General features: G+C 35.5%; 1 protein-coding gene across 1 annotated transcript; it reads right to left on the minus strand.

Moving 5' to 3' along the window:
- Nucleotides 1-5150: 5150 nt before the first annotated feature.
- Nucleotides 5151-9699, minus strand: LOC113055955 (peripherin-2-like). Its single transcript, XM_026222349.1, has 3 exons — nucleotides 8765-9699; nucleotides 7767-8013; nucleotides 5151-6495 (listed from the first exon to the last, which is right to left on the minus strand). Exons 1-3 carry the CDS (start codon nucleotides 9343-9345, stop codon nucleotides 6286-6288), a joined length of 1038 nt encoding a protein of 345 aa, XP_026078134.1. The 5' UTR covers nucleotides 9346-9699; the 3' UTR covers nucleotides 5151-6285.
- Between the last annotated feature and the right edge of the window lie 1288 nt (nucleotides 9700-10987).

Genomic DNA, 10987 nt, shown 5'->3' on the forward strand with positions numbered 1-10987 from the left:
AAAAAGTGGGTAAAGTCGCCTGTGGTAAAAACTATAAAGGCTACCACGGTCTCCTGACAGACCCCCAGTCATCAGAGCGAAGCTGGCGGCCATATTATAAATCACAAAATGAAGTCTTTCCCTACAGACTTTCACCATCTTTGCTGTTTAATCCTGATCTCAGAAGGGCAACAGCCAGCAGTATAAGTAAAGACAAAACAATCTCTTCACTTCAATGCATCCATCTATCTCTCCCTTTTTTGGTCCCCATAGTGTTTTTGTCATTCACTGTCTCTTTGCAGGCATTTATCTCCAGGTCACGTAGAATGAGAGCAACCCTGGATTCAGGCCAAGCACAGAGCACAGAAGGGTGAGAGATACGTCTGGGGTCACGACTGTGTAAGTATTTGATCATCACGAGATTATACTGCTTTTTATCCATGGGTATACTGTTTAAATCTGTTAAAATGTGATAGATATTTTTTGTTGAGAAATTATTGGGGCTGCGTACAAAGTTCACATGGGTGTTGCGTGTCTCTGTCACACCAGTAAATGCTGCCCCCATGAGGAAGATTATGTTAAGATATTCATTTAATTATTTTCTAACAAGGTCCACTGCTTTAAAAAAAAAAAAAAAACATCTTGAGACAGCTTTGACATCCTGCTTCAACCTGGCATTAATGAGAAATACTGCTCGCCTGAGTACTATCCTAGTGTGGTGTTATCATGTTTACTTAGGCTACTACTCAATATAGCAAAAATATGATGATACTGGAACAAAATGAAATGTAAGAAACCTTCGTGATTTACAAATTTTTAATTAACATAAAATATCACTGCTAGAGGAGACACATGAATTGGTTAATTAGACATCTGTCTCAAAACCTAACAGTTATTGAACATTATATGTTACAACCAAAGTCATCCAGCCCCAACTCCCGTTTGAAAAATGCCAATGACACTGATGTGACACTTACCATGAAATGTCCTCTCTGTTAGAATACTACAAGCTTGCTCTGTTTGAGCAAATGAACACAGGTAAACACAAAGCACTGCCCTCTACTGGTGACAAGTTGGATAAATATCAAAAAAAAAAATATTCTTTTGTGTTTGGTTCAGTAGTTCCTTTACAATTTTTCAACAGCAACGCACTGCTAAATCTTCAGTGCCTTTGCAAAAGTAATCAAATTTTACCTGAATTGTAAGTTGAATGACAATGTTGTTCTTGCGGTCTGTCGATTCACAAACGATCTTGAACTGAAAAACATTCAGGGACACCAGTCCGATTCCTGAAGAAATTAAAGGGACAATAAGTAACTTTTTAGGTATTTTATTATCTAAAATCAGTATTTTTATTCATAAATATGCCCTCAATGGTGTACAAATACCTATGCCAATGTTTAAATTAATCCTCGTAAATGAAGAATTTATTATATTTATATACATGGGACGGTTGGTCGACGGAGGCTTCCATGTAGTTCCGCCATCTTGCAAAACTATAATAGCAGAGAGGGACAAAAAGTACTAAGCCAACGCGTTTCCACAACGCGTTTTCGGTCAGAGCCAGAAATGCAGGTGCAGAGCAGTGAGAGGCGCTTGAAACTGCACCGGCAAGTTTAAAAGTCTGGATTGCATTCTTATTATGGACCATACATATGCCGCGCCACAGGAGAAGAAAACATCGTAGCCAAAACAGTCAAAAATAGAACGTAAAAGGAAACGTGACCGTAGATTACAGAAAACAAGAGTTAATGTCGGGGAAGCTTTTTCTAGGTGGAAAGAGCTAATGCTTGATAAAGATTTCAAAAGAGACGCTGAAGTGGCCAGTTTTCTTCTCGACAGGTAAGTCAGTGTTACAATCTATATTACAATATTTTTTTTATATCTAACAATGCACATTATTCAGAAAATATAACGAATAAAGAAGACATAACTACTAATTACAATATTTCATGTTTTCCACAGTCAGTAATTCATACTGTAACATTCGTTTGTTAGTTGTCATGTTGCAGTTTGTTTGAAATAACACACCTGTTCACCTGAAGGAAAACTCGACGAAGTGCTATTAGAAGACATCCCGTCAAAGCTTTTTGGTACATATCGCCTACCGTAGATGCAACGCGCATTTGAAAAAGCAAGGCGCTGGAGAGCAAAATGAGTTTGAATGCAAAATACAATTTCACCACTAGATGGGAGTAATTCCTACTTAGTGTCCCATTAATAAGGAATGCCGGTTCTTTTGACAGTTAGGTTAACTCTACTCACTTTCTGAACTTCAGGATGTCATTATTCTGATGCTCTGAATCGAAATGACGAATGCTTCGTGTGTCCATGTCATTATTAGGCCTAGTCTGTGCATGCCAAGATTACTCTGAAAAGATATACAGTAGAAGTACAGGCACACACTCACTCACACAGATCTCTGCATCATTCAAACAGACAGAGATCATGATCCCATTTAGCTAAATGTGTGGCCTGTCTCTGAGTCAGACACATCACTGATGAGGCTGTGAAGAACTAAAGACACCACGTGAGTCCTCTGCCTAAATAACTGTCAGTTAGAGTGAGCCATTTTCTGAATATGAGCAGAAAGTAGTCTTAAAAATTATAATTCTGTCATCATTTACTCACTGTCATATTGTTCCAAATGCATGTGCTGTTATTTTTACCATGTAATAAAAAAATGTATAGGCAGTTCTTTTAGTTCATGGAGCCTGTTAAGATACAAATGGGACCTAAAATCCATGCTTATAGAATATATTGTAAGGTTTTGGAAGACTCAGAATTTGGCCACTTAGTAGGTTTATAAATATGAAAAAAATTTATGAAACATTTTTTTTTTTTTTTTTTTTTACTGATCCATTTAATGCCTCATTCATAATGCATAAAATATGCTACATTTGTCACCACTCGCTGTCTGGGGTAAGTATATGAAGACATAGTCACTGAATAAATCTTTTTGGTGAGCTGATTCGAAAGTCACTGGGATGAATCCAACTCCTGACCACTAATGGCAAAACAAAAAATCTAATTTGTGATTAGTATTAATAACAGATTTTTCGTTTCTAGGTAAACTATTGGGCCTACTATAAAGCAAATTATAATGCAAACCATGCAGAGAAGTTGAAGCGGTTGAAATAGGTGAACATCGTGGTATAATGGTCTCTAAATATAAGAGAGTGTGTCTGTATAATTCTGTGTAGGAGGAGCTCAGCTTTTCCTGAAGATGATGGTAAAAGATGGATCTAGAGATGAGGCAATTTTCCAGCTGAGAGGAACAGAGGAGCTCAAATGCCCAGAGAAAGAACAAACAAATCATCACAACACAGTCAAACAGGTTTTGTAGTGTTTGCAGAGACTTAATTTAGTCTGAGAAACAAATGAATCTTAAAGAGACCTAGTCAATACCTTGATAGCGATTATTGTACACCACTTCAATTCGTTAAAGAACCCACCAACAGATGGCAGTGTTTATCTGAGACTTAAGTCGATAGTTCAGGTTTAATGAAGTGTTTCTGCTGGTCGGCCTAGTTCTGTCACTGACCCCTACTGCTCGAGTCAAAGAAAGAGGATTTAAACACAGGTCAATGTACAAATCCTTTGAGTTTATACTGTTTAATGGTGAAGCGTGAGACTTCTGTGGTGACATTATACTAAAGTACAAAAAGTAATGCCAAATGAGTCATTATTGTGTTACAGATAAATAAATACATGTTTATGATCTGGTTGTTTCAACATTTAAGCTGGGATAGGGTAAAATATTTTAATATCCAAAAATTACACATTTCAACTCCAAATAAGTACGGTAAATGTAAGTCAAACGAGTTACAGTTTCAATAAATCTGATAAAGCAACATAATTATAAGAAATAACATAATAAATATTTGCTGTGTATAATCAACTAAGGAAAAGATAATAGATATTTTATATTGCTTAACCTACTCATCTGAAAGCTGAAAGTCAATTCCCAATTATGTACTGAAGATGTATTATATAGATTCCCCTGACTTGCACAGACTTGCACAAATGCACCTTCTCCTCCTTTTCTCCAGTTTTTACATTGTTCTGCCAGTTAAACCACATATAGTTGTTTTTCACTATTGTGTCTGCATTGTATATATGTCTCCTCCACTGTATTTGCTGTATATAATGTGTAAATTAAGTAAAGTAAGTCTTCATCTGTCTGATCCTTCTTTGTTGAGCAGAATCCAAATGTGACCAGAACCAATTTTAACTTAGATTCAGTTCTCAAACAAACTTTGGAAATAGTGCTCCACATCACATGAAAACTATTGATGTAAAATAATTGCAAAACCTTTATGATGATGTCAGGTTTGATGTTACAGTTATACAATTTCTTTGTCAATATAAATCTGTGTATCACCACTTGCATAGCTTCCCTCCATTCCCAAAAATCCTGTGCCCTAAAAGGAAAATATGGGGGAAAAGAGAAGTGCACGGTTTGGTTTGACACATATTGTACCTGCTCAAGGACATTCTGTATCCTACACTGCTTGATAGTCTTCACCGGATATGAAGCAGCAGTCCAGGTCACCTGCCAAGAAGTTAAGCTGAGCACACTCAAAAGCAGCTTACTGTCTTTATCAGATCATCTGTGTTTATGTGCTTGTCGGCAAACCAAAATACCCAAAGAAAGTCTCCTTCTCTTTTTTCATATCTGTTTCATACCTAAAAGCATAACATTATGATTTTTAGTATGGATAACGTCTCAGTTTTCAACAGTAAAACCAGGCAGTTATGGCTTATCTATGAAAAGACATCCTTGTTTTTACCATGTCCTGTTAATGATTACTATGAGGTATTTAATATACATTACAATTAAATACAAATCAAAAATTGTCCATATGGTGAAACTCACCAGACCCACTATTCAGATCACTGTCATATGCCATGCACGACAAACACCATGTGAATGCAATAATCACGTAATTCTCTGATGATCTTAGCGGATAAGGCAAACCTCCCACTGAGCTCCCAGAATCCCCTGCTCTTTAAACTCAGCAAATGACTGGACAATGGAAATCAAATGACTTGGCAATAGAATTTTTTTAAGAAGTTTTATTTACAATAACAATTTCTACACACCAAACACTGTCCTAGAATAAAGTCAACTTTCCTTACAAGAAATGAAATTATATTTTTACAAAAAGAAAATAATATTTTCGTTAATAATTCTACACTATTTACACAAAATTAGAATTATTTTTGTAATAAATTACAAAAAATGACAGATTTGAGCATAGAGTTTCAGTCTCTGGCCTGGGACGTTTCATGGAACAATTGTGTGGATGTAAAAGCACAGGAGCTCAGGGGGAATGCAGAAGTCACAGGTCAGGGTTTAGCTGCCAGTCTTTAGCTGTCTCCTCAACTCCAGGGGCTTTCCTCGAGCATCCCCTCACCCTAGACCTGGTTATCCCTCTGTACCCTAGCACACATTGGGGTCTCATTTGTTGCTTGTCTCTTAAACCTGCAAAATCAGCCTCTTCTTTTAGTGCTCATGAAATCATGTGTTACCTGATGCGGAACACAGCAGTATACTCATCATCAGATGGGTCACAAAAATATATTTTAATTTTTTTTATACCCTTTCCCAAATCACAACCTCAGTACTTCAAAAATATAACTGTATATATATAGCATTACTTTAAAATAAAACAAAACAAAGCATCTAACTTGTCCCCAAGACACCTGTCTAGCTTCTCATAGAATTTGAAAGGTGATTTAAAAAGTGTTTTCTTTTCATTCGTCACACCTGTCACATGTCAAATAGTGATTTTTAATCCTAATAAATAGAAGTACTCACTGCACTGAGGCTAGTTCACATATTTATATCTTTCACACTTTTCCAAATCCATGACTAGCCATTCTTGAATGTCATGGTGGAATGTCAACTCAAATATTAAATAAAACAAAATATGACTATAAAATTATTTAGAGTTTGTGTAGCAAAGTACAACGTCAGAGGGGAGAGCAAAGCTTGCAAAATTACATTATATTTGTAATTATATTTTAAAGCCACTCTTTACAAGTCAATCACTTGGATATTAAGTTTTTTTTTTTTCATTTCACCATAATATGGGTTTCTATTATACAAATTGAATTAAAGAAAAGTGTCTGACTGACAAAGGTTTGCATTTAGATTTTTTTTTCTTCTTCACCAGTTCCTCATTAATTGGCTTTGTCTACACTTTGAGTATTTGTGTAGATATAGTTACAGTTTTAGGCTGTGTCACACAGCTCTCTACCTCAGGTAGGTGTGGCCAAAATATGATGGGCGGGGTTCGCTCAGCTCACAGTGGTAACAGCCTCTTCATTTGCCCCCTCGTCCACTTGATTGCCTTTGCCCATGGCCTTCATTTTAGCCATGATGTCAGTGAAGGTCTCTTTTACAGTCTTCTCCAGGATCCAACCCTCGCTCTCACTCTCAGGGTCTTCTGGGTTGACCAGCGTGGACAGGGAGGTGTTTACATATTGCAGTCCAATCATTACAGAAATCTAAAGCAAAACATGAAAGATATGAGTTAGATAGTGTATTCTTACGAGGTGTACAGTAAATAAAACTTTTTTTGTGCATTGTGACACATTCTCATTCTCATTCCAGTAATGAGTTTTGTTGGTTTACTTAATATTTCTATTAATCTCAGTTCCCATGATGCTCATTACTGTAATTTTACTCTGACAGTACAAAAAAGTTATTATATATAATATAGTTTTTTTATGACAGTAATAATACATGATTTAATTGTTTTTTTATTTAAATCACCATAAATTAAATTAAAATATTATATTATAAATATTATTATTAAATATAAATGATGTAATCCTCCTCCACCACCACCACCACTATACACATATAAATCTCCAGTTGGTGATGTGAAATCATATTTTCCGAGAAAGCAAGATTAAGCCCCACCCCACAGATACAACCTTTGGTCCCTGTGAATCTTCAGTGTCACACCCTCTTCTAATCTCCACCACACCTAGTTCAAGGTCTTCTTGTTGCTACCACTTGTCATAAACCTGGCAGTTTTTGTTTCAATAAATGCTTTTTAATTATTTCCATCAATATAGAAATGTATATGCAAACACTGCGGAATGTTTTAAATGGCTAACTAAAATGTTTCATGCATCGTCCAAACTAACTATTTTCATATTTTTTTCTGTTTATTATTTTTGTAATAAATATTAAGTAAAATATATATTATAGGTATTAATTACCTTTTTTTTTTTTTAAGTTAGATCAGTTAAAAAAAAAGTTCCTTAAACTAACATCTGCTGGTTCCTGAGTCATCTAGTTTAATTTAACCCAGAAGGTAAATTAAAATGTCAGTATTACTACAAAGTAGTCTAACAGTGTATTACATTTAATAATAACCAAGCAAGTTAGGTGTTTTCCATGAAAGTGCCATGTTAGGTGATTGTTTGAGGCGATGAGGCTCCTGTCCTGTCATGGTATAATGTCATACAAAGTTTAGCCACTACACCTCTAACCAGCCTTCACTTTTACACCCTTTTGGGATAGTCTTATAAAAAGGACAGGGTTTAATCACCGCTCAAATCTACAGCCAAAACAATGTGTAGCTTATTAGGTGCAGACAACAAAACATCTTGTATTGGCAATTTATCAGATTAAGTGTCTGAACTGAACAAAGCGTACTTTAAATACTGATCAGAGATCAGTTTGACCTTTATAGCACATTCTATTAAGATTAGAGGAAGTCTGATCCTGGATCAGCACATTACAATTCCAAAGCTCAACATCTTACTTGCAAGAGGGTGACAATCAGCACAAGTATCCCAATAGTGTTCATCATTCCACCATAGTAGGACACTAGAGCGTCTCGACAGCCACGTTTCCAGATGTTTAGCTCTTCGGTGTAGTGCTCATAGCTGTAGTGAGCCGAGTTGTTGGTTATTTGCTGTTGGATGCAGGGCCGTGGAGAGCTAGGGTTGCAGCAGCTGAAGGGAACGGCATCCATTAGGTATTTTCCATCCACATTGCTGCTGATTCGGCTAAAGACAAAAAAGTTTTGCATGACAGAAGTAAGACTCAAAATCTACAGTAAATTGAAAACAACATTTACAAGATTATCAAAAGCACTGTGAATGTTTCATTTGATATAAATCATAATTTCGAAGTAAAAGTAATTATATGGTCAAAAAAAAATTTGTTTGAAAACTCTGAATGCCTAATAAAAATAAGCAACTTAGAATTATACATCATACCTTTATTGTTATTTATTACCAATTAAATAGAATGTATATAAATTAATTAATTAATTTAAAATTCACTTTAGAAAACATTTAATTGACTTTACATGTTAGGTGTTAACCATCAAAAGCCATTAAAAACCTCTTTGATATTGCAAGTGTTCGGCTAGTAACTTCAGTGTCTATTCCAAGCCAGTCTACCAGGTATTCAACTGATTGAAAGGGACAGTAAGCTCTGAGGGCAAGAAAATGTTTTCCAAGAAGATTACCGACAAAATCTAAACTGGCTAACATGCCTGATACCACTTACACTGCAAACTGACCCCTGTAATTCACCTAGTGCCAACCCTCACTTTGAATTTGCTAAATGATTTCATAAAAAAGTAATTATAAAAACGTCAACAATAAACTACTGCTTTTAAAAGTGCTAGGCTTCTTTATCTTAATGTTTAAAATATATCTGAAGGAAACTAATAGAAAAGAACTGAAAGGAAACAATGTTTACATTTAAAGGTGACATCATCCAACCATTCAGAAACAAAAAGACACTCACTCTTTGACTTCCTTAGAGCTGAAGTCCAGGTATCGGTTGCTCACCCACTGGATCTCGAACCAATCTTTATAGTTGTTGTTGCCACAGCAGCGGAACTCCATCTGCATGAGATCCAGAGTTCTCTTCATATAGCAGCGTCCGGGTGTATCGGTGTCCTTGTAGTACTTCATTCCATTTTTCAGGCCCTCAGCAAGTGTGAACTCTAGAGGAATGCGCATGGCAAAACACATCATCGCTGTGACAATGAGGAGGAAGTTATAGAACAAACAACAAATGAGAAAGGGCTTCAAAATGGACTTCCATTTCACAAACTTGGTGGAGTCGAGCGAGTCATAGCAGATTTTGCCCCCACAGGCATTGAGACAACATGCCAAAAGTCCCACACCAATTAGAATGTTGGGTACAAAATGACTCTCATTGTTGTCCATAAGTTCACTTCTCTTGCGCAGTTCTATTTTAAAGAAAAGGCCCATGCTGAAGACTAGCACACCAGCCATAATGGAAAACCAGTACATGAGCCATAGCATCTGAGCCAGCTTCACCCGTTTCTTCAGGTCAAACTTTATCTTCATAAGAGCCATGTTGAACAACTAGTAAAAGTCCTTTAAAAAAAATAAAAAAAAATAATAATAATTCAGAGTTTGGTGATCTCCAAAGAGAGCTGTGCAATGTAGCTTACAGAAGTTGAATGTTGAAAGTGCATTCAAGGCACAATGTGTAATCCTTTCCAGCAAAGCGAGAAACTTTTAGCTACTTTCATGATGATCTTTGCACCCATAATAGTCCAACTCAGCTTCTTCTAAAGGTAAACGCCAAGGTAATACATTATCCTTACAATCTTAAAAATGGATTTTCATCTCAATAATTAAAACAGCAGTGTCCTGAAGTACTGACGCAAATACTGGTGTCCCTCTATCTGTAAAGGGAGGACAAAAGCCAAGGATCCAAATGATTAAACACAAAGTTACTGTACGTCATCCTAAACCCAGCTAATCACCCTCATCCCATTTACAGAAATCCTTGGCCAGTAGATGAGCAATCTGTAAGCTGCTACTGTGGTGTGTGATTGGCTTGATTGGTCACATGGTATGACTGACATGACAACAGAGACACCAAAAGCCAGGAGGCAAAGACGTAAGACCAGAACACTTCCACTTCCAGGGTCTCTGAGATCATGACAAACACACCACAGTTTGAGAGGATCTCAACATTTTGTTACAAGTTAAAATATTAATGGAACTGATGATAGTCAAGAACACTGACACTATCACCATTAGTTAATACATCAGCTAACATGAACTAAGTATGAGGAATATCATTGTTAATGTTAATAAAACAATTATTCATGTTAGTTCATAGTGTATTAAAAGGTGCAAGATGATTTTAAGAATTTTTTTCAGGTTGAAATTAACATTAACTAAGATTAATAAATTCTAAGAAGTCTATAAGTATTGTTGGCAATGTATGCGTTAACTAATTTAGTCAAATGTTAGCTTGCTGTTTCATTTTACTCACAAAAAATAATAGTCAGAACAATTACTAGCTTACAGAACTTCATATTCAGATAGTGAGTGTACTTGTATCAGAGACTACAAAGGTTGCATTATGCACTATAATAGAGTACCTGAATATAACAGGCCACTTCTTGAAATTAGTATTACCTGTTATCATTTTAAAATATTAAAATAAAAAAACCCATCTGTGTACATATACAATGTATCATGTATTTTGCACATAATACACAAAAGAAGCACCAGCATTAAGATGAGTGTCTGTATAGCATGTTTCCACGAAGTGTTCGTGTTGAGAGATAAATAACAACTCACAAATTTTTTTTCACACCAAAATTTACATTTAAGTTAACAATAGTAACAGAATTAAAATTATATTTTACCCAAAAAATACAATTCTATTACCATTCCCTTTACCCTCAACGTCACTCCAAACCTGAATTACTTTTTTCCTTTCTCAAAACATAAAAATATACACTAATATATCTTGAAAAATGTTGGTAACCAAGTAGTTGTATTATATTATATTGAATCCCATTGCATGGACAAAAAACAGTGAGACAATTCTACAAATATCAATTAATTAATTAATAAATTATAATTAATTTGCATTTATTTTTTGGGGGGTGAACTATCCCTTTATCAATAATTGTATTGTGATTTTAGTTATTAAATGCATAGACTTGACAAGTGAATCAAAAATAAACACAAA

The sequence above is a fragment of the Carassius auratus genome, chromosome 37, assembly GCF_003368295.1.
Source record: "Carassius auratus strain Wakin chromosome 37, ASM336829v1, whole genome shotgun sequence".
Lineage (NCBI taxonomy): Eukaryota > Metazoa > Chordata > Actinopteri > Cypriniformes > Cyprinidae > Carassius > Carassius auratus.